The sequence below is a fragment of the Cnephaeus nilssonii genome (assembly GCF_951640355.1).
Source record: "Cnephaeus nilssonii genome assembly, chromosome: 6".
Lineage (NCBI taxonomy): Eukaryota > Metazoa > Chordata > Mammalia > Chiroptera > Vespertilionidae > Cnephaeus > Cnephaeus nilssonii.
The window spans coordinates 18,279,285-18,303,703 of NC_137077.1; the positions used below are offsets into that span (position 1 = coordinate 18,279,285).

Here is a 24,419-nt window from a genome sequence, read left to right on the forward strand (position 1 = left end):
GGAAGGCATTATGTAATGAAACGTAAGTTATCACCAAACCCCACAATGTTTTTCTTAAATCGCGCAGCCATTTCTCCCTTTTTAAGTTTTCTGCCAAGAGAGCCGCTGAGGGGGAAGCAAACTCTGCTTTGATATTTGCGGCGTTCATCCGGTATTCTGAGTTGCTAGTACCTGCTTCTGGCTCTTCGGTGTCTGGCTCCGGTCCAAACACACGAGGATTTAAATGTAAACCAATAATCACTGCAAACGTCTTCGTGCCCCCTTCGGGAGAACGGACTTCACATGAAAAGCTGTGTTAAATCGGAACATGAGCAAACCTCTCAAATGCTCGCGGGGCTCCGAGGTGCTCAGGGGGGACAAGGGTGGTCTCCCTCCAGCAGAGGGAGCTAGCAGCGCCATCCTGTGGGGAAGGACTCGGTTTCCTTACAAATGGCTCCTCCTACAACTTGGGTCTGAGTGAAGGTTGAGAAGAGCCATTTGGGGGAGAAGAGCTTTAGAAGGAGCTCCTATGCGTGCCCACTGTCCCGGGGTTGGGCACAAGCTACCCCAGTTGCTCTCACACTGACCCTCTGGTGGGTGGAAGGTTCCACCCCTATGACCTGAGCGGAGAGGTGGGGAGTCATCTGCCCAAGGACCACCAAGGCCTACTGATGCGAAGGCCCACGCTACTTCACATCTCCGCACAATCTGGAGGGAATCAAAGAACCCCCTCAGTAAAGGTACATCTTTTTTTAAATTGAGCCATAGCTGACATACGACATATAAATCACCACTTCCTTTTTGTGGGGAGAACATTTAAGATGTACTGACTGTCACGTGCACAACATGATTTGATGATAATCTGCATATACTGCGAAGTGATCGCCACAAGTCTAGTTAGTATCCCTCACCACACGTGGTCACAAAATTTGTTATCCTTGTGATGAGAACCTGTACGATCTACTCCCTTAGCAACTTTCCAAGATACAGAGAGGTGAAATTCAATTAAATTCTGGTGTTCCTTTTACAGTCATGGCTTGGTATATAGCTCTTTCTTTTCCCTTCCCTGTCGTTACATTAGGGCATGCTAACTTGCTTGCTCTTAACTGGATCCTACGTCCCAGAAGAGAATTTAGCTAGCCGTCAGAAGGGAAGGGCATATATACCAAGCCACCAAGAATTCGGGAAGGAATTCCTCAGGGCAGGCATTTGAAGAAGCGACACATGAGTCAGCACTGAAATCCAACAACACAGATCCCGGCAAAATCCCGCCGCACCGGACGCCGGAGGCACACCGCCTGGCACGCTGGAGTCAAAGCTGAACAATTCATCGCAGCACCTGGGCCTGCCGTTGACCCCACCGAATCTCGCTTCTTCCCTCTGACCTCATCCTACACGCAACGCTAGAGAACCTGAAAGCCACTGACAAACCTTCGGAGACGTTTGCGAACTCAGTTCCACCTGGGCCTCACGGGCAGCATCTCCAGGGCGATGCACCAGGCCTGGGAGAAATCAGCCTCCAGCAGGAAAGCGTCAAGTGAGGGCAACCTCAGTAAGTGCCCCCTGATCCTGGTGAGAGGAAGGCATCCTTGCCGGGTGTGCTCCTCCGCTAAATTCTCAAGTATTTTTGTTCTTCGCTCATAACGTTCTTCTCCCCGAGGGAAAACTTGACTTTATCCTCAGCCAGGGGAGCACTCATCTAAACTGAGCGAACTGTTAGAGCCTAAATAATTACACAGAAGAAAAAAAGAAACTATAGTTTGAATCATTTCTTCGGGCAGGTCTTGTAGACTGTTTTGTGGGGTTTTTTTAAATACCAACCCTTAATTTTATTATGGGATTCAGGACACAATGTCTGAGCAGGTAGTACCTCCATAAGCAAACCAAGAAGTAACTTGGGGCTGAGATAGAAACGATAAAAATGCCTCTCCGCCTAAAAAAAACGGTTGGGAATGGAAAGGCATCTCAGGCAGAGAGCCGGGACTTGGTATATCAAAAAGAAGGTAAAGAGCCCTGGCTGGTGTGGCTCAGTTGGTTGAGCAGGCATCCCCAGCAGCAAGAGGTTCGATTCCCTATCACGGCACATGCTCTGGTTGCGGGCTCAATCCCCAGGAGGGGGCGTGCAGGAGGCAGCGGATAGATGGTTCTCTTTCATTGATGTTTCTCCCTCTCCCTTCCTCTCTCTCTCTCTAAAAAAAATAAATAAATAATAATCCGTAACAACATGTTAAAAAAATAAAGAACAACCCCTAAGATAGTCAACTGACAAATGGATAAACAAAATGTGGTATATTCACATAATAGATTTTCCAGCCGTCAAAGGAATGAGGTTCTGACACCTGTTACGACTCGGATGCTCCCTGAATGAGGTGTGTCAAGTGAAGAGCCAGACACAGAAGGCCACATGTTGTATGGTTGATTCTATTTCTATAAAATACCCAGAACAGCCCCAGCTGGTTTGGCTCAGTGGACAGCGTCGGCCTGAGGAATGGAGTGGCCCGGGTTTGATTCCCGTCAAGGGCCCTGGTCAGGGGAAGCCTGCATCGATTTCTCTCTGTCTTTCCTTCTCTTTTCCACTCGCTCTAAAAATCAATAGAAAAATATTCTCGGGTGAGGATTAAAAAATAACAAAATAAAATAAAATATCCAGAACAGACAGATCTATAGACAGAAAGTAGATTAGTCTTCTCCTGGGTTTTGGGGGTGTGATGGGGGCATTGAGGGGAGTAGTGGAAATGTTCTAATATTGTGCTGATGGACGCATAACTCTGTGAACATACCCAAAGCCCCTGCATCGTGTACCTTGAATGGGCGAACTGGGAGATATTTGAATCACACTCCAATGAAGCTGTTTTAAAAACAGAACATGAGGAACTCCTCCTCCTACCCCCCCCCACAGCTTTATTAAGATATAAATTGACATATAACATTGTGTGCACTTAAGTTGTACAATGTGATCATCTGATGCACTTATAGATTGCAAAATGACTCCCACAGTTGGGTTAGTTAACACCTCCACCACCTCGCATAATCACCACTTCCTTTTTGTGGGGAGAACATTTAAGATGTACTTACTGTCTTCGCAACTTTCAAGTATGTTATATTGTTAACTAGAGTCACCATGCTGCACATTAGATGCCCGGAACTTATTCAGGTATCGCTGGAAGTCTGTACCCTTTGACCAACCACTCCCCCAGCGCCCCCCAGTCCCCAGCCCCTGGAAACCATCAATCTATTCCCTGTTTCTATGAGTTTGGGTTTTTCAGATTCCACATACAGTAACATTATGCAGTATCTGTCCTTCTCTGACTGACTCAGTTCACTTAGTACAGTGGTGGGCAAACTCATTAGTCAACAGAGCCAAATATCAACAGTCCAACCATTGAAATTTCTTTTGAGAGCTGAAAACCGACTTCTGCGCATGGGCCACGAAGTTTCAATTGCACTGTACGTGCGTACCCGCACGTGGTATTTTGTGGAAGAGCCACACTCAAGGGGCCAAAGAGCCACATGTGGCTCGCGAGCTGCAGTTTGCGGACCACGGACTTAGCATAATGCCCTCAGGGTCCACCCAGAACATGAGAGATCCTAAGAACGTTACATGTTTACATGGAAGACGTGAGAACCTTCCATGGCTGGGTGGCGACTGCCTTAACATGCCAAACCTCCTCTGTGTGCAAAACAAGGAGCCGCCTCGAAGGGCACTGAACTCGGCCACAGCAACAAGGGCCTGTCAGTAGCCGAGGCCTCCGCCAAGAGAGCTTTTTAGGGAACAGTTACACAGTGACAAGATGGGGACAACTTAGAGAGCTGACCCAAAGGAGGAAGAAATAGGGGGGACAGTAGGGTTACCGTTGTGAGTACGCAGAAGACAGAGTTTATTCTTGTGACTGGGAATTGAACTGTGACCTCCTGGTTCATGGGTCGACACTCAACCACTGAGCCACGCCGGCCAGGCTTTTGTCCCCACTTTAGAGAAGGGCAAACTGAGGCTCGGAGGGAATAAACTACCGATGGCCACACGCTAGCTAGCACTTGGGCAGCCTGGCCCCAGAGCACTTGGCCACAAGGGAAAGCGATACAAGGCTCGGGCTAAGTGAGATGGCCCAGGACAGGAGCGCACATGGGGGCGGGCTCTCAGGAAGGAAAGTGAGGAGGATGTTTAGGAAAAGTCTGATTTGCTCACCCCTTCCTCTCAGACTCACAAGTATTTGTTGCCTACGGTTGCCTGGCAACCTGACCGAACCGCTGTCTTGTCTGACCAGCTGAGTGGCTCTCTCCAGCGCGGTTTCGGAGGGACAGTTACATCTGCTTCCCTTCACACACACAGGACCAGCCTCTTGGGTCATCGTTTCCCAGGAAGTGCGTATTCACAACCAGTGTGGACCGCTGACCCGCATTCGTGTTGAGGTTACAGGCGGCGAGGACGGGCCGCCTTTGGTGAGGGCGACGGGAACAGCTACCTACACACCCCCACGTGGCAGTCCCAGGCCTAAGTGGAAGCTCGGGTCCTGCCATCCCCACGTCCCAGTGGGTGCTCTGAGGATGCAGGAGCTTCAAGGGGAAGCAGTCCGTGAGAGCAGGACGGCGGGCGGACTTAGGCCAAGGAACCCTTCCCGACTCACAGCCACCTGTGGGCGGGTCTCCCTGGGTTATTTCACCCGAATGGAATGGAGGACACTGAGAGCCTGGGTCCCCTCTCCATTCCCCCGATGCCAGTCACAGACCTACTGATAAAAACCGAAACCGAAGCGTCCTGGGGTGTGCTTAAATACGTGTACACACTGACCCTGCCTTCTCCCACTGCCTTCTCCTGTTCAGCAATCCCACATAGTGGATACATCAGAAATGTCTGTTAAGTATTGTGATTTTTAAAAATATATTTTATTGATTTTTTACAGAGAGGGAGAGTGAGAGAGAGAAACATCGATGAGAGAGAAACATCAATCAGCTGCCTCCTGCACACCCCCTACTGGGGATGTGCCCGCAACCAAGGTACATGCCCTTGACCGGAATCAAACCTGGGACCCTTCAGTCCGCAGGCCGATGCTCTATCCACTGAGCCAAACCAGTTAGGGCAAGTATTGTGATTTTTTAAACAAATTACATACAGTGCTAGGTAATGAGGAGATGCTTGTGGAATTGAATTTACCTCTTAATTTTGACGTCACTGAGGATAATGTTAGCTGCATGTTTGTTGGGCGAATGACTCTCCCCGGGGAGAGAACTGACCCGGGCAGGAAGCCAGTGGCCTCACCTCACGAGGGCCACGATTCTCTGTGGCTAATCCCCAGGCTGGTCACAACCCCATGTGACTGACTCCTGTTCCTACACCTGCGTGTGCTATTTTGCTGGCATTTAAAAGATGAAAACCCCCATTCAGACAGCGGGGCCATATGCAAACCCCTATCACCTCATGCCTGCTACAAGAGCTTAACAAACTGGAATTCCACGTGTCCTTGTCCTGGGCAATACCTGCCGCCTGCAGCAGCTCTGGCCTGGCCCCGGTGTTGATCTAAGGTCACGAGCGGGCCTTCCTGTGCTCAGACTCCTTATCCCAGCTCTCATTTCCACCGGTGCCCCATTCCCCCAGAGATGCACCTGCCCAGGAGGAGCCGGACCAGTCGTGGGTCCCCACCACTACCGCTACAGCCCCCCCTTAATTTTCCACCTTTGGGGGCTTCCCAGGAACTGAAAGACTCTTGACCTCTGATTTTGCATCTTTCCTATCTTGTCCTCCAAGCTGGGAAATGGCAGCAGCTCACGAGGCAGGCAGGAAAGGTCACGCAGAAGATTATTCCGAGCGAACAGCCCAGCCCTTTCCTAACCCAGCACCCACTGCAGGGCGGGATTCAGGGGACAGAGGGGTGGATCTTTCCATAAGTACCCGCTGGATCCTGTCCCAAGAGCTGCCACTGCCTGAGCCAGTGCCTGGGTTCAAATGTCACCCCTGTCTCTTAGCAGCCATGTGCCTCAGTTTCCTCATCTACAAAATGGGTACTGACCTATGACCTGCCTCATGGGAGATAATTCACGGGAAGCTTACAGCAGAAGGCCTAAGACAGCCACGCGTGATAAGCCCACAATATTTACTTGCTCTTAGTAGTAGTATAATTATTTCTATTCTCCCATGTAAACAAAAACAAAACAAAACCACCCTCTATCAGCTCCAGCGACAACTGACTGACAACTCAAAATCAAGCCTCTCAGAAGGCTGTGCACGCTCCTGCCGCTTTATCCAGTTCTGGGCGATGAGATGGGCCTATGGCAGGCACAGTCACATCTGGTTTACAGATCTCAACCACGCCGGGGAAACATGATGTTTTATTTAGTTGGGTCCAGACAAGAAATAGACGCAAGGCTTACAGTATGTCACGCCTGGCGTGGCCCGCGCCTGACATCCACTGTGAAGAAAACCTCACACATTCCAATCCGTTCGGGGGTGGGGGCAGCAGATGTGAACCATCGTGGGATCCACGCGCCCCCACGTCCAGCTCGACAAGTGGTGCGGACACTCACCAGACACCAGCTGATCTCCACATTCCCGGTGCTCTCGGAGCAGGAAACGCTGCCCAGTCGGTGTGGGCAGTGGCCCCGTCGGCTCAGCCTCTGGGGGAGTGCCATGCGGGCTGCTGCCCTGAGTGCCAGCCACCGAGATCCGGGGGTGGGGAAGTGGGGTGGATTTATTTTGGGGCCATTCATCTCGCTGGGGTAGATATCCTACATGAAAGGAACCAGCGGCCAGGAAGGGCAAAGGAAAGAAGCATTTACGGGGGTAGTGGGGGCCGGGGGGCCAGGACGTACTGTACACACACATTGCAACATGGGCACTATGATCCCATTTTAAAGATGAAGAAGTTGAGGTTCTTGGTTGGAAGTGAGGTTATACCCAATTCTCCACCCCAAAGAGCTGGGTTAAGTACTGGGAGGGCCCTCCAATGGAATACCATGCAGCTGTGTTAGAGGATAATGCATTGTTAACATTTGCCCATGTCTTTAAATATACATCAGGTTAAAAAAAAAAAAGCACGCATGGGATCCTCTATTATTTTAATTAAGTAAGTACACAGGGTGGGGCAAAAGTAGGTTTACCATTGTGAGTACACAAAACACAGAGTTTATTCTTTTTTGTAATTTTTTAAAAATAATTCTTTATTGTTGCAAGTATTACATATATCCCCCTTTACCCCCATCTATGCATGGCCTCGTCCACAGAGTTTATTCTTGTATTCTTGTTTAATTATTGTATTTTCCATATGAACAACTGTAAACCTACTTTTGCCCTACCATGTTTATTAAATAAAAGGAGAAAAAAATTAATCTTAAAAGATGTATAATAATATTTAATGGTAGTAGGTTTACCATTGACTTGTAATTTTATTTTTATTTTTTTGCTTATCTGCATTTTCACATTTTTAAATATATGTTTAATACTTGTATTTTACTTATCAAATTCAGACTATATATTTTAATTTCTTGGCAATGTCAGCTTTATTTTTAAATATTTTTTTAAATTGATTTTGAGAGAGAGAGGAGAGGGAGAGATGGAAACATCAACGAGAGGGGAACTTCATCCACCAGCTGCCTCCTGCACACCCCCTACCGGGGATCGAGCCTGCAACCTGGGCATATGCCCTGACCAGGAATCGAACCAGCGACCTCTTGGTGCATGGGTCAATGCTCAATGGCTGAGCCACACCAGCCGGGCATGACTTTTTTTAAAAGAAAAAGCATCAGTCACTGGTGGAGCTGAAGTCTGAACCCAATCCTATCCAGAGCCAAAACCGAAGCCCTCCTGTTCCGCCATCACACCCTCCCGGAAAGCAGCTGCTGCTGGCTCAGAGGCTGCTGCTCAATTCAGCCCGCCAGAACGTGCGGGCTCTGCATGCCAGAGTGCCCGCGGGGTAGCCCAGGGTGCCTGGGAAACCAGCTCTGGGCGTAGGAAGCGTGGTCCTCGTCAAACGGGTATTTCCAGCTCCTGGGAAGGAAGGCCGGCCTTCCCTGCGGCTGTTCTTTCACCAGGAATGGAGCTGCCTCTGCCCACCCACAGGTACAGCAGGTGCCTGCTTTGATGGGATACCTTGCACGAGGTGCCAGGAACCTGGTGGTCCCACGCCAGCAGACTGAACATCGAAAGCCCACCTCCAAGTGGGTGACATCCAAGAGGCAAGGATGACGAGAAAACGCCCGGAAGCTAGTGTCCACACACACACAGCCTGGTGACGGCCCAGGAGCGGCAGCGGTGCTCGCAGGAGCTCAGGGGGACGCTGACCGGCTCCTCTGAGCATCCACAGGCCTGAGAGCTGCTCGCACAAGGGCACAGGCCCACATGTGATGTGGACTGACCCGGGTTCAAATCCCAGCTTCTCTCCTCACTATGACCTCGGGAAGGGGATTGAACGTCTGCAGGCCTCCGTTTGCCCACTTCTATAAGGGAAACAAAGATGCCTCGCTGGGTGGTTTTTTCTAAAAGAACAACATATGTCAGTGCCCAGTTCGTGTAGGTCCTCAAAACGTGACCCAGTGGAATGTCCCTCAGCAAGCGATGATGTCACTGTAGAGCGCCCTCACTATTCACACTGTCTTCCCACTTCATTTGGCCTTCCAGTAACCTAAATTCCTTCCCTGGGGCCTGACTTCACCACTAAGTCCTGTAAGCCCTCACCACTTGGATGCCCCCTTTCCAGAGGAGGGACCCCGGGCTCCCAGCTGCGTCCCCAAACGAGTAAGTGAACTCAGGCTGCCAGCTTCCCAGCCAACACCCTGTCTTCAGCGCCGCCTCCGGGTTCCCGCCCAGACCACGGTCTGACTCACCCTTTCCCGACACAAACCCCGACTGTCCTCTCTCCAAAGTCAGAACAAGCACTCACTGTGGGAGTCGTGCTCAGAGCTCCTCCCCTTTAACAAGCCAACGTTCCCTCCACAAACACGGAGGACGCTTTCCTGTGGAATGCTCCTTGCGGGGCTCAGAGGAGCAGGAGAGGAAGTGAATCCGGCCCCTGTCCCCGGAGCGTCCGACGGGTGCCGGCCGGGCAGTGGCAGCCCCTGCCTCCTGTCATCCCCAGCCTTCCGGGCCGGAGGGACACGGGGCGGCTGGCTGGCAGCACAGGGCTCTGCTAGGAACTGGCTGTGGGCAAGGCTCACCCCACCCCTGCCGCCCTACAGAGCAGCCATGGAAGGGCTCCGGGGCCCATCACTGGAGCGGCCTCTCCCTGGGGCCGCCTTGCCCCGGGCAGGGAGGTGAATGGTGGGTGCCCTCCCAAGATCCACTCCCACCAGATCCTCAGAATGTGACCTTATTTGGAAATAGGGTCTTTGCACATGGGATCAGTTAAGGATGTCGGGATGGATCCGACCGCAGTTAGGGTGGCACTCAATTCCATGAGTGGCATCTTCATAAGAGGAAAGGGCACAGAGACACAGTGAGGAGGCCACGTGAAGACAGAGGCAGGACCCACCAGAAGCCGGAGGCCAGGAAGGACCCGCCCCCAGAGCCTTCAGAGGGTACCCGGCCCTGCCCACACCTTGACCTCAGACTTCTGACCTCCAGGACCGAGAGAATAAACGTGTGTTGTTGTTTTGTCTTGTTAAATACATTTGGATTGATTTCAGAGAGGCAGGGAGAGGGAGAGAGAGATAGAAACATCAATGATGGGAGAGAATCATTGATTGGCTGCCTCCCTGCATGCCCCCTACTGGGGATCGAGCCCACAAATCCGGGCATGTGCCCTTGACTGGTATCGAACCTGGACCCTCAGTCCACAAACTGACGCTCTATCCACTCAGCCAAGCTGGCCAGGGCGAACGTGTGTTGTTTTGAGCCACCATGTATGTGGGGCTTTGTTACAGCGGCCCCAGGAAACCTACACCCTCAAACCTACTTGTTAAAGTCTCCGTCGACTGGGGCGGGAGGCACAGCGCCCCGAGGGCTCAGCCTGCTGTCACGTTGCCAGAGGCACTGGGTTGGGCGAAGCCTGGGCTTCAGGTTTAATTTTGGAGCGTGTACACTCGCACACGCACATACACCCACTCTCACCCCACTTCCAACTTCTAAGAATAGCGTGCTGCAATAAAGGGCTCCGGCTCGGAACTGGCCAGCTCCCGGGGGAGGTTTCCTCGTGGTTTGGGTTGGGATGTCTGTCTCCCCTGGCACCGCAGGCTGCAGCGGGAACCCGCCTCCACACCCCCTGGCGTGAAATCGCTGCCGATGACAGGCGCCTGATGGGACTCGCGGCCCAGGGGGCTCAGCATGGACGTTAGCAGCATTTTTCTACCCTCACTGAACTCTCCCGACTCTCTTTCAACATCCAAGAGTATTTTGACTCAGGGCCTCTGGAGTGTTAATAAAATAAAACCGAAAACTGCTCCCCCAAAACGTTCTCCTCTGCTTTCCCTGCCAGGCAGGGAGCTGCCAGCAGCGAACTTCCAGTTTGGAGCGGCCACCTGCCACCTGGCAGATGGCTGGGGGAGTCAGAGCCACAGGTGACCGGGGAGTGTGCTCTCATTCCGGCGGCTCTGCCACCGATTTTCTTGAAAAATCACCTCCCATCTGGGTCCTCACTCACTCACAGAGGGGCAGGTGGGCAGGATGGTTGGTTAGGTGCTGCCAGCAACGACATTCTAAGATGACAGATTTCCTTCTGTGCCACCGAGCAGCATGTCTGCTCATCCCCAGGCTCGCTCACCTGCCTCCCTCCACCCTCACTGGGCACGCAGGCCCCAGGCCGCAGAGATGCTGGGCATAAGAAGGAAGGGCGCCGGCCAGTGAGTGCGGCACCAGTGGAGCCGTGGAGCAGAGAGGAGCGTGAGGATGAGCTGGGTGGCAGGCACCAGCAGAGCCGTGGAGCAGAGAGGAGCGTGAGGATGAGCTGGGTGGCAGGCACCAGCGGAGCCGTGGAGCAGAGGAGTGTGAGGATGAGCTGGGTGGCCGGGGGGAAAGGCAGAGGGCGCGGGCAGGCAAGGATGAGGTCCCAGGAGATGCTAGTGAGGGTTGCAGGGCAGGTGGGACCCAGGTGGTGCAGGGAGTTTGGAGTCTTTCCCAGCGGCCACCGGGAGCCATGCTCCGATCTGGTTTTCTTGAGGAAGCGTCACCTGGCCACAGGGAAGTCTGGGGTGTCCGGAGGCCCCCCAGAACCGTCGCCTCCTGTTTTCAGCTGGCTCTGAGGGTGCTGCCAGGAGGTGTTCTGTCATTTTGAACAACATACACTGGGGGGATGGCCTCCTCTCTCTGGCTGCCCTGGGGTAATAATCAGCACTATTGGGAATATGGGGTTCAGGTTTGGGCCCAGGGCTCTGTACCTAGGTGATCCTCCAGCTTCATAATCCTGAGCGTGGACTCGGGGGGGTCAAGACTCCTAGGTGGAAAGCTCTGCCGCTTACCAGCTACTCCGTCTTGGATCTGTTACTTAACTTCTCTGAGACTCAGTATTCCCATCTCTAAAATGGGCCCATTACCAACCACGATGATGGGCATGTGAGCTCAGACCTGGGGCAGGAACTGAGATCGCTGTGGCCGGAGCCCAGGCAGGCGGCGGGGAGGAGCAGCTGGGCCAGTGGGCAGGCGGTGGGCAGTGGGTGGTAGGATGTGAAGGTTGGTGTTGTCAGTGTGCCGACACAACCACTAAAACATCCTGCAGCAAGGAGCCCAAAAAGAAGCAGGAAGCACGCCGGCGTGGGCTGGGGCCGCAGCCTGACGTCAGTGGAGTTGGCCCGGCTGCCCGAGTGCTGGCAGCGGAGCGCTGAGCACGGCAGCCTCACCAACCGTGTGGAAGGTACTCCCAAGACTCGGGGTGTTGCTTAGCAACTGCCTATTTGGGGGGAACACGGAGTGCCACAGGGAGGCTGGCTTGGAAGCCTGTGCAAGGCAGGCAGCATCCTCAACATCCCTCGTGCCTGCTGCTCTCCCCCAGGCCATGTGAGGAGACTGGAAGGCCTCCCCGCGGCCGCCAGCTCCCCGACGGGTCCCCAGGCAGCTCCCGGGGCCAACGGCTTGCAGAGAGGCCCCGGCTCTGTCCTCGGCCCCCAGGCGGAGCCCAGTTGCCATCTGTTACACTTCAAACCATCTGAGCTGCTGACATGACATGGGGGGCAGCGGGGAGAAGACACCCAACAAAGCACAGCAGGCCCTCCGCATGTAAACCCAGGGCTGGGCACACACACAGCATCCCGAATGGAGTCCAGGAGAGATGGGTCTTCTTTGCAACCAACACAGGTGTTCTAGAAAGTTCCGGGATACAAATGCTTGCTGGATTTGGGTTCTTTCTCTACCCTGACAGTCAATACATCATTCTGTCTTTGCAAAATTTATTTGGGGGAATTAAAAAAAATTCTGCCCGGGCCCGACTCCCTGGCACAGGCAGTCGCTATCAGGTGTGTGATATTCACGCGAACATCCTCCTGTCGCGACTGCACACCCAATTGTAAATGAATTATCGAATTCGGCTAAGAAGGGGATGCGTTCTACTTCCGGGAATATGCTGCCAGCGGCTCTGTCTTGATTGCTCCCCCCTAAACCCCTTCCAATTAAAATCAAGACTGTTCCGTACAGTGTGAGAAGGAGCGGGGCCGTTGCTGTGGCGACGGGAGGGTTTTTCATCATATCAACACTTCCATCTCCTGATGGGAGGGGAGCTGGCAACCCTTTCCGCCTCCCGCGGAGATGAGCGTGCACTGCCAACAAGAAGGACAAAAGCTCTGTTGGACGCTGGACCGAAAAAGGATGAGGGATGGTGTGAGCTTCCAGGTCTCCTTCTGCAGCCACCCCAGAGTCCTGGCTTCAGCGTCTATGAGCACAAGACAGTAGCTGGGCATATGCAGGAGGCAGGCAGACTCCCCCGTTTTCCTTCTCTGCCCCCTAGGCAGCGCTAGAGAGGCGCATGCAGGCCCTAATGCTGGGTGGCCCCAACTCAGCCAGCAGGGAGAGATCGATTTGTGGGAATTGGCCAGAAAGATCAGGGACACGATCGATGCCGAGAAGACTAAGAGGAGGCCAAGATTTTTATTTCTAAAATGCAGATCTGATCGTGGCATTCCCCTGCGTATAGCCCTTCATTAGCTCTCCGTTGCCCTCGCCATAAAGTTCCAACTCTCTGGCATGAGGCACCCCACGCTCCATTTCCCACCCAGTCTTCCAAACCCCTCTTCTCCCCCTCGCTCCCTAAGTAAGTCCTCCGAGGCTGAAAAGTCAAAAGCCTCCCTGCCTTAGCACATGCTGTTCCCGGGCCTGGTAGATCCTTTCCCAACTTTTTTCAGCCTGGTACAGTCACCCTCATTTCTCCAGATCTGGGTCCTGGGCTCCTGGCCTTCTCTCCGCCTCCCCGTCTCTCCTGGAAGATGCTGGAATCACGACCCAGCTAGCGTTTGATACCTCGCGCTGTGTTACAGCTGGTTGGCATGTCTGTCTCCCGGCCAGGAGCTGAGCCGCTCAAGGGGAGTGGGTATGTTTTAGAAGGAATGGCTCCACGATGGAAGAGAAGGCAGAGGCGAAGGACAGGGGCCATGCCAGCTGGAGACGGGTGTGTAACTAAAACCACCCAGAGCTCATCTGGAAGCGAATGAAGGCCATGAGGCGCGTGGGCAGCCAACGGGGCCAGTCCCAGGTGTGCTGTGGGCATCGACCCCTCTCCTCTCCACTGAGCACCCCCGGGGTGAGAGATGGAAACACCGTCCGATGTTGTTAAGGAGCGAAAAAGAGTTGTTAACATGCTCATCAATAAAACCTCTGAAAGAGATCTTTATCGGGTTATCAAAGTACCTTCTGGAAGAGTCAGTTTAAACTTAAGGAAAAAAATAAACCCTACCCCCAAATTCAACCGGTCAGAACCACAACGAACAAACCCACCTCCGAGGGCGCGAGGCGGAGACGGCTGTTTGGGAAGGGGTAACGGAAATGCTCAGGCACAAACGACATGTCCCATGAGGTCTCCACCAGCTCCGGTGTCTGCCCCGCGTGGACTCAGACACAGGCGTCCTCCCATTAGCCTGCATGTTTCCAAGCTAAACAGGGGCCTTCGGTCCATGCCCGGGCATAAAGCAAGGGGCATCCAGGGCTGGGCATCACTCCTTTGCTGCAATTTACTTGGGTCTGCCCAGCAGCCTCTTCAAAAACGAAGTGGGGGAAGCAGTCCTCGGCAGTGCTCGGCTGCAAACCCCAGGCCGCCCAGCCTTCCCTGTGCCTGGGAAATGAGGCCGCAGAAACGCAGGCGGGGCGGGGAACCTCAGAGGCCAGCGCCGGGTCTCCGCCATCGCTAACCCGGGGCTGCAGCCACCAGGCTCAGCTTTGCTTCCCATCTAAGTCGTTTACCGCTGAAATCCCAGGGAGTCTGAATCCCTCCGAGGCAGGTCTCGGCGTCTTCACCTGTTCCCTCCCTTGGGGACCCAGCACGGTGCCCGACACACGGCAGGCACGCTGGGACGTGCCTGTCACAGAATCCAGTTCCATCCCTGCTGCTGAATCTAGCTGCTGCCTCTGTCATGGGGAGCAGTTTTCCCCGAGGATTTGCTGGATCAAGCCATCATCTCCAAGGCGCCCCCTCTGTGTGTAGTTCTGAAAAGCTAAATGAAAACCCGGCAGTATGTGAACTAGAGGTATGTGTTATGGGTAGAAGGATGCTCCCCGCAAAAAGAAATGGGGAAGTCCTAACTCCCAGACCTGTGACTGTGACCTTTGGAAGGAGGGTCTTTGCTGATGCAACCGATTTAAGATGAGGTCATTGGGAGAGGCCCTAGTCCAACAGACCTGGTGTCCTTACAAGAGGGAAACTTGGAGACCGAGACACACAGGAAGAACGCCATGTGAGGACAGAGGCCGAGGCTAGAGCGATGCAGCTACTGGCCAAGCTAGAGCACCAGGAGCCAGGGAGAGGCAAGAGGGGTCCTACCCAGAGTCTCAGAGCATGGCCTGCCGACACCGGGATCTCAGGCTTCGGGCCTCCAGGACTGAGACAAGAAATAGCTGTTGTTGCAAGCCGCACACGTTGTGGTCATTTGTTACAGCAGCCCTCGGAAACTCATACTGTACAATGTGTGTGTTTAACTGTAACACTTACTTAACGTCAACATTTATGTGAGTGATCTGTGTTTGGGTAGTGTCCACCGCATTACGTTGTCCACCTGCTCATTCATTTTAACATGAACTGAGCAACTAATGCGTGCCGCAGCCCGCGCAGGGTACCAGAGCCGCCAAAGTGGGTGAGCCGGGAGACCACGTGAGGACAGCTGTGCGAAGGAGCCAGCTCTATCCACGGCCACGTGAAGGCCATGCAGTGCGTTTTATAAGCACGGATAACAGAAAGGAGGAGCGTTTACTGAGCGTGTGCCACCAAGCACCTGGCAGTGCTGAGCGCCTCTCGTCACATTTAATCCTACTCGAACCGACGAGGGAAGGTGCTGTTACGATGCCCGCTTTCCGATGGGTGACCTTCGGCTCAGAGACCTGGGGACAGCGGGACTCCAGCCTGGACCGTGCCGGCCGCTCAGAAAAGAGGGAGACTCGCTCCAACTGGGGTGTGCAGAACAGTGTGCGCTTTGGTTCAGGGGGGGCGAGGAAGAGTCACTTACATAGGAAAACACCTTCGTAGCTGAATTTTCTGAACAGTCTTCATAGACAAAAATAGGCTGCTGGGCCCAGCCGGTGTGACTTGGCAGTTAAGCATCGACCCAGGAACCAAGAGGTCGCCAGTTCAATTCCAGGTCAGGGCACACGCCTGGGTTGAGGGCTCGATCCTCAGTGGGGGACGTGCAGGAGCAGCTGATCAAAGATGTTCCTCTCTCATTGATGTTTCTCTCTCTCTCCCTTCCTCTCTCTTTCAAAATCGATAAAAACATATGTTTTTTTAAAAATAGGCTATTGGGTAAAGAAACGGTGGCCGTGCCTCTTCAGTCATTAACCAGCACAACCCAGCGCTCCTGATGCTCACAGGGGCGCGAGCCGTCCTCTCTGAGCGGCCAGGACAGGAAGGCAGGCAAGGTCCCCGTTTCCCCCTCTGCACCTGCCTGAGCTTTTCCGATTAGCGATACAGAACAGATCGTCTCTATCATGACTCTGGGTAATCTCTGTGGCACCTAATGTGTCTGGGCACTGTTCTCAGCTAATGGGTGAACTCAGCTAATGCCCAGCACAAGCCCATGGTGCAGACTCTATTACACGCACTTTACCAAAAAGGAAGCTGAGAGCCAGAGAGATTAGGCGAAGCACCTAGTCAGAGCTGGATTCAAACCCAGACACTCCAGCCCAGAGTTCACGCTGTTAACGGCCTTGCTGCGGGGGGGGGGGGGGGGGGGGGGGGGGCAGTGATTTTTGGAGCAACGATGATTCAAGCGCCTCAGCCCAGCCTGACACTATCAGCCCATCCGTCACCCTCCTCCGATGCCTTCGGCCAAGTTCTGCCCGTATTTTCCACTCCTTTTCTCTACCCATCTCCAGTATTCCGGAATGAGCTAAAAATATCACGTATACCATATAAAAATGATGGCACGCTCACGCTCGTCTACTGTGGCAGGAACACTTCCCTATTAGGACAAACCCAGGGATGTGCAATTTCAGCCAAGAGTGAAGAGATGGTGGCTCGCAAATGACAGAAAAAAACCACAGGAAGGAAGAACACAGCTGTCAAGGTAGGGAGTCACCTAATTTACAGCCAGCGCAGAGCAGGTTTGGAGTGAGTGTCAGGGGAGGGGGAGGGGGAGAAGGAGGGCGAAGGCAGAGGGGAGGGAGGGGGAGGGGGAAGAGGGGAGGAGGAGGGAGAGGAGGGGAAAGAAGACAATAAATGGCAGACAAGGTCATGCCGAGTGTTGGGAAGCTGAAACACACGTGTGGTGCACAGTGGGGCACACCAAGTGGCCAGGGGCCTCACATTCACAAAGACCCTCCTCAAGTCCGTCTCTTAGAGAGAGCCTGGGCCATTTAAGATCGCCATTTTTGTGGGTCCAAAATGGTCAGACGTTGGCCATTTCATATGGTTCCATTTACATACAGAGTAACTTTGGCAAAATTGAAAGAGGTATTCACCTAAAACGTGACATGCAGGGTACTTTTTGTAACCTTCTTTTGCCATTTCTCCTCCTCCTCCTCCTCCCCCTCCTCCTCCTCCTCCTCCTCCTCCTCCCCCTCCCCCTCTTCTCTCCTCATCCCCCGCACAGCCTGTCCTCTCTCCTCCTTCATCCTGCACCCCCTCCTCCCTCTTCATCTCACTTTAAACTAAGTCAGGAATCTAACCGTCACTTTAATCATCACTTGAGAATATTTCAGGAGGAAGATGAAAACAGCCGTGTGTACATATGTGTACACTGTGTATACACATTTTGCACTGTGTACCCGCACACGTGCACACAGGTCCATGGCTGGACGCAGGGCACCTTCGCCAGGGCCAAGCCTGCGACACGCAGGACAAGAGCTGCCCCTGCGCTCACCGTCAGCATCAGCGGCTGCTCAGAGGTCACCTGGCCAGGCCTCCCGCTGAGCCCCAGCAGGACAGGAAAGGGGCAATGTCAGGGAGCAGGCCTCTCTGGCCACTGGGATCCCCGGCCTTGGGTGCAACCTGACCCCCGTGTGCAATGGATTTTTCAGTGCTGAAGTGCTTGATAATCAACAACAAATGTCTAAGGTGGCAATACACTTTGTGCTGCCTGACGGCCCACCTGGCATTCAGGTGATTCAGAGGCAAAAGGAAGGAAAGGCCCAGAAGGCGGGGCGTGGGCCTTTGGCCTGGAACGTGGGCATCCTGGCTCCCCGGCTTCCTGGCTGCAGGGCCGTGGGCAGGTTTCTCACCAAAGCCCCGCATCCTCACCTGAGAAAGGAGACGATGCCAGAGGGGCTGTCTTGGGGCTGTTGTAGTTTTAGGGAGACGAGGGTAGGGAGCCCTCAGCCCAGTGCCTTAGACACAAAGTACCAAAACGTGCCGGTGACTGTGGCCTCTGAAATGGCTTTCCCTAGAGATTAAAAACACCTGCTCCGGGGAGACCAGGGGTAGTCTCAGCAGCAATAGCTTTTTCCATCTTTTCGTGTCACTTCCAGCCCACGACCTCCCTTCCTGCTGACGGCCCAGGGTTCTCAGCCCCTGCGTCCAGAGGTGAAGCCGAGGCCCAGACGCGGAGGCAGGACTCCTTTCCTCTGACACCTTAACTTAAAACAATGATTTCTTTTTAAAGCCTCAGGCTCTCGGGCACCCTGCCAGCCGGCGAGACGACCGTTTTCCTTCAGAGGGTCCCAATTCCCATCGTGCGACTTAGGACCTGGGTCAAAATGCAAAACAATAGCCCAATAGCCCGTCTGCCAGGCTTGCAGGCAGCGCCATTTGCAACAAGTGCTTCCACGTCTTCGTAGGACCCTGCACTGAGCCGGGACTAATGAGCTGCCACTCGAAAGGAAAGCACCTTGAACACTGCAATGCCATAATCACGTGCCACTACGACCGCACGAAGGAACCTTTATAATTAACGACGCCTCCACTTCCTGAAACGTGTAATCCTTCTGTCCTGAATTCCAAAGCGGTTGGCAGGAGGAATCGTTAAATATAGATCGGGAACTAATACTTCAATCAGTTTTTAATTCGCCTTTCGATATGAGCAGTAAAACCAGAACAGAAGCTCTCCCTCATTAAGACTAAGTCTTTCTGTCGATGAGGCTACACGGTCAGCAACAACACAGCCAGACAGAAATGGTCAACAATTCCGGGCCTGAAGAGATTGCCGCTGAAGAGCAATGCTTTTTCCAGAAATGATTAGAACGCACAACTGTCCTGGCTCTGGCAACGATGCTGTGACTTAAAAAGGAACGTGGTTTTTCTTCGGATTAGGGAAGTTGCGAACTCCATGTACCAAGCACTGTTTTAAGCAAGCATGTCAAACTCATGGGCGGCGGGCCGCATGACTCCTTTCAATGAGGTTTGCGGCCCGCTGGCCGCGAGTTTGACATGCTTGGTTTTAAGTAACACCGACCACATGACACTCGCTTCGTCTTCCCAGGGATCCTGAGCCAGGACTGGTCGGACCCCAGTTTATCCATGAGGACACAGAGGCGCTGAACGGAACGCCCACGCTACCATCCCCCCAGGAGAGGCCCAGGTGCGGGAACTACAAACCAGATGAGATCCACAGACTTGCTAGAGTTTAACATGCATCCTGTCACCCCAGCAACCGTGAGGGAAGCCCCACAACCTACCCACCTCTCATTTCTGTTGTTCACAAAGCCCTGCAGCTACTGCCGGAGAAAATGCAGACGGCATAGAATTGGACCTGCAAGTCAGACCCAAAGGGCTTCTGGGAAAAGAAATCTCCATAGCTGTTCTTCTCAAAAACACACACAAAACCACCCAAACGGCATACATCGCCTCTGCCTGACTTTCTAACTGGCTTCACAATAGTCGGCTATGTGCTCTCACCCATGAACTACGGAGGGGGTGCTCCACCGCCCACCACAGCCTCCCAGCCGGCACGGGCTCACCTTGTCGTAATAGTAGCGCAGGGCTCTGCTCAGCTTGTCGTAGTTCATGTTCGTCTTGTTTTTGCGGAGTCCCCACAGCTTGGCCACTTCTTCTGCTTTGAGGAGCTTGAACTCACCATCGTTGGAGGTCCAGCAGATCAGATGCTCATGTTTCTGGTCCAGCAGCAACTGCAACAGGAACTGCCACAGCGTGATTGCACTCTCCATACCTGCGGAGGGAGGGGTGGTCAGAGCCGTGCACAGGACAAGTCTGGGGGGTCAGGGGGTGCCGGTGAACCCTCAGTGCCCCCTCACCCCTCCCCGGGAACCCAATACCCTCATGTTCATGTCCATCCCACCAGGCCACTCTGAATCGGGTGCCTCGGGCTGCCTTTTGGAAACAGCTATGGTTCAGAAATACAGGGCGGCCCTGCGGCCCTCATATTCACAACACACATCCCCACAGGTGACAGGGTTGCATTGGAAATAAAGTGAAAAATGATGAACGAACTGCCCACCTGTAGCATTAGACCCCATTCAAACGGTTCTCCACTTAACACTAGTGTCTGTGTCCACCCATCCTATCGACTCCTTTGCTGGTCGGTCTCTAGTCCGTCCATTGCTATGAATGCTGGACCCCTTGATACGTGCATTTGCGTGGGGGCCTGGGGTAATGAGGCTGGGGGATATCAGTCGGGGTGACGATAGCATGAGCTTCGCGAGCAAGGGTGTTTGTGGGCTTACTCTCTGTACTCCCAGCACTCTGAGCACCCCGCACGGTGCCCGGGTGCGGCCTGCGCCCAGCCGCCAGATGTTCCGCACTTTCCCAGGCATTCGTCAGGTTGCAGGTCAAACCCCACTGTCACTCGTGCGGAGGCGGGAACAGCATTTTTTTCCCTCCGCTATGAGGGGAAAACCTATAAAATGTTATCTTTTACCTTGGACTCGGGTGTGGACTTTGTAAGTGCTGTTCCTTCTGCCTAAAATGCTGTTCCCTGGCTTTGGAGGCTGGCGAACTCCTACTCATTCACCGGGACCCCGTTCAAATAGGGCCTTCTCCAGGACATTTCCCCCCACTCCCTCAGGTGGTCCCCCAACTGCAGGCGTTTGAGGACTTTCATGGCAACGGGCACCGATTCTAAAACCGATAATAATAGCAACAATAACCCGATAATAACAGCAACAATAACCATGACAATAATCCATCTCTCTTATCGACACTCTTCCAACGAGGAAAGAAGAGGTGGTTGGGCTGCACTCAGAAGCTTCACCTCAGATGAGCTGAGGTGACCGGACACAGGACGTGCGCTGGGTTCCCATGGGGGCAGGATGGGGTGGCAGTCGGTGCTGGGCCGAGGAGGCCAGGGACTAACAGAGGGTGGGAAATGAGTTTCGGGTAGGCAGAGAGGCTTTATGGGCAAGCTGAGAGCTGGGGACAAGGCCAGCAAGAACTGTGACAGCCAGGAGGGGACAGTGACGTCCTAGGAGGCGTGACTGGACCCAGGGAACAGTGAGGGTTCCCGCCCCTGGGAGACCTGGGAGCCAGAATAATGGCTTCGGGAGTTATCTGTCCCCATACTGTGGCCATCTCCACAACTCCTCCCATGAAACCCTCTTAGAGGGTCAGGTTTTGGGCTGACAACTCATTTTTCTGCCTTTCCACGTGGCCAGGATGTGAAAACACCTCACCATCCAATAAGTATTCATTTCCTCATTGCTGTTCACATGTTTAGCCAAAGGAATGCATTTTATTGTTTCTCTAAGCAACCTGGGTTTCTCAGTTAAAGGAAAGCAGATGAGGAGTGTTCTCAAGTACCCACACGGCATTCTATGTGTGGCCCTTTAAAGGGGAAATCAACCCTCCACACAATGGCCACCCCGTCTGAGAGACTGCAACTCATTGTCTTGTTGGATCAAAACCCCGTTGCCTCTCACGAGTCTTGTAAGCACAACTGCTGTGACACTCAGCAGCTCACCAGCTCCAGCTCCTGACACGAACCACCCTCCAGTTAACAGAGGTCTAGAGGCCCAGCGCGCGAAATCACGTGAGACCCACACCCGCTGTGCAGGCGGGACCCATTAATGCACCTCCTGGTGACCGGTCCTTTAGTCGTTACAGCATTACGGCCACTGGCCTTTTATAATATAGATGAGCCACCGACATTCCTCTCATCACTGGCACTAAGAACTGCTAGCAGTTGTCTCAAATTCTTTGGTGTGTTTTTAGCTAAGTACTTCAGAAAGTCACTTTAAAAATATCTTTGAAACCTGCAGGGGATGCTCAGAGGAACCGGCTCCAAAGGGCAGAGGGCTGCCAGCGGGTTTGGAGGTTAGGGTGCAAAGGACCAGGGGAAAGTGGTGGCCCCCTGCCCTTCCCCACCTGCAATGGACATGAACCACTGTGTTCCAGAGGGGACGGGAGGACCAGGGAAGTGCCTGTATGCATTTCACACTCAGTGCTCCTCCCACGCAGGCCTCCTCAGAGCTGCTTGCGCTTCCTGGAATCCCTTTTCATGGCGGCGTGCATGGGAGCTATGGAGCAGGCTGGGTAAACGCCCTCAAGCCTTCCCTCCTTCCCCTGTTCACATAATCGTGCAACAGTGCCCTACAAAGGATGGGGTACTTTTTCCCCATCCCACTGAAATTTGGGCTTGGCCATGGGCTTTGACGTGGCCAATGGAATGGTGACAGAAGCTACAACGTGATGAATCTGAGCTGCATTTGCAGGAGCTTCACATGTTTGTACTTTTCCTCCTGTGCTCCTGTTACCACTGTGAAGCTGCTGCTCCAAAATGTGATGCATGGGCCCAACCTGAACTCAACCCGAAGCCTGGAGCCAAGTCTCAGGTCCCATAGTCTGAAGTAGCATCCCTGAAGCCAACCCAGGAGAAAAAGAAATGCTGTTGTAAGCCAGCAAGTCTAGGGGCCGTTTGTTACACGGCACCATTGCAGCAAAAGCTGACTATTACAATGTCAGCCCGATGTCTATGCCTTAAAAATTCTCTCTTTACTGGGGTGCAATGTCTTTACACTGTAGTGCCTACATTTACAATCACCAGCACTTTACAAAAAGTATTCTATGAGATGCAGAGGGATTGGCTGACCATGTCCTTACTCATAGAGGGCTCCGTTGGGCTCAGTGATGACCATGCGCACAATGGCCGTGGTCTAAGACAAAAGTAGGAGGAGGAAATGGAAGAAAGAAAACAGAGAGGTAAAAGAGTAGAAATGAAAAGGCAAGAGGAGCAAGTGGTGGAGATGGGACCTCCAGATCAGCTCCCCACCCCCCAGACTTCTGGAATGCAGGAACTGGGCCGAGGGGAGGCACGGAGCTGTGAACCAAGAACCACAGAGCTGCCCGCAAACTCTCAGATGCCAGGAGAGCTTGGTTGGTGGCTGGGCGGGCTGTGGAACATTCCCTTCCTTCCCCCTGGATTCTCCCAGGCCGAGGTGTCACAGCCGGGCCACCACTGAGGGCTGGAGCGTTACTCGGAAGAGTTAAATGTGAGTAACACAGCTCCACCGGAGGTGACGAAGGCATCAAGCCATTCCTGCCTAAGGCTGAGGGCCTCATTCTCCGCTTCCCCAGCGCTCTCCAGCCGCCCCTCCGCCCGGGGTTGGTCCACCAGTTTCGATGACTGCACAGCACACAAATCTCTTCTGTTGAAAATCCCAGTCACACATGACTCAGAGATGAGTCTCAGAAATATTTCCCTGTGAGCTAATAATCACATCTAGAAACATCTGTCACTCCCTTCAACACTTGGCAGAAGTAATCCTGGGATGGACTGGGCCCCAAAGACAGCTGTGGGCCCTCCCACACCCTCTGGCCAGAGCCCTAGGTGGGATTAGAATGCATGAGTGTGCCCTAGGGGGGGCGGGGGCACGGGGGGGCCAGGAGGGCAGGGGCCACCAGCTGACGTCACCGCTGTGCTCTCCATGCAAGAGCGCTCACTCACTGTGTTTCTTTGATTTTAATTCAAATCTTAACTCATTTTAATCGTGATTAAGTGTCACATTTGCACAGTTGTTTTTACATGCAATCACGCTTCACACTCTATCACGCCCCTGTCAGCTACAAACGTTGTTCCCTCCGGGACATTGCAAAAGGAGGAATCTAGCATCGTGACTGGGAGCATGCTCTTCCAACAACCGCCAACGCCGAAATAGCAAATTCATCCAAATGAATCTCTCTCTCACCAGAAAAAAAAAAAATCTAAGTGTTTGGTCCCCCCCCCCCCCAAATTAATTCCTCAAAGAAGCCCTGTGTCTTAACATGCAGGTGTAATAAAATCCAGTGTATCTGGCTCCATTACGAGGAGTATGAGTAATTCAACAGTGTACTCTGGCTCCCATCTAATAAAAAGTCCAAAAAAGTGTTGATACTAGAGATTTGGGCTGTGCACATTATTATGCAAACAGAGGCCAGCTTTAAGCTAAAATGTTTCATCAGCCTGGCCTCATTTAGCCGATCTGTAAAACTCTCCACTGAAAATACACAGAACACATGAGCCCTGGCCGCTGTGCCTCAGTTGGTTGGGCAGCATCCTATACACCACAAAGTTGCCGGTTCGATGTCCAGGCAGGGCACGTGCCCAGGTCGCGGGCTCTGTCCCCAGTAGGGGGTGTGCAGGAGGCAGCCCGGGTCATGGATGTTTCACGCTCCTTCTCCCTTCCTCTTTCTCTCAAAACCAATAAAAATTTTCTTTAAAAAAAATAATAAGTGAAAATGCATCTAACACATGAACGAAATGCTATATAAATGCTTTAAAAGCATTCCTCCAAAACAAATTTCTGCTCATTAGAAAATGCTTCTCCTTCCCCTCCCCCCGTCCAGACCTTATTTTGAATGTATGAGATTCCATCGCGTATGGTAATGCCACTCAAAACCAAACGCTGCGCTTAGATATCTGAGAGGATCAGTCCTCTGAGGCGTCACCACCCCGACAGGAAGAGGAGCTCCTTGGCACTTGACAGTAACTTCACCTCCGTGTCGCGTGTCGCGCAGCCTGCAGTGAAT

At 53.1% G+C, this 24,419-nt stretch overlaps 1 protein-coding gene across 2 annotated transcripts in view; it reads right to left on the reverse strand.

The window, feature by feature from the left end:
• ELK3 (ETS transcription factor ELK3) overlaps positions 1-24,419 on the reverse strand; it is a 65,315-nt gene that overhangs the window by 19,854 nt on the left and 21,042 nt on the right. For both annotated transcript variants that reach the window (XM_079775264.1, XM_079775265.1), the window contains exon 2: positions 19,421-19,629. In XM_079775264.1, the coding sequence (XP_079631390.1) occupies positions 19,421-19,627 (207 nt within the window). In that variant the 5' untranslated portion in view covers positions 19,628-19,629. The remainder of the gene's footprint in view (positions 1-19,420; positions 19,630-24,419) is intronic.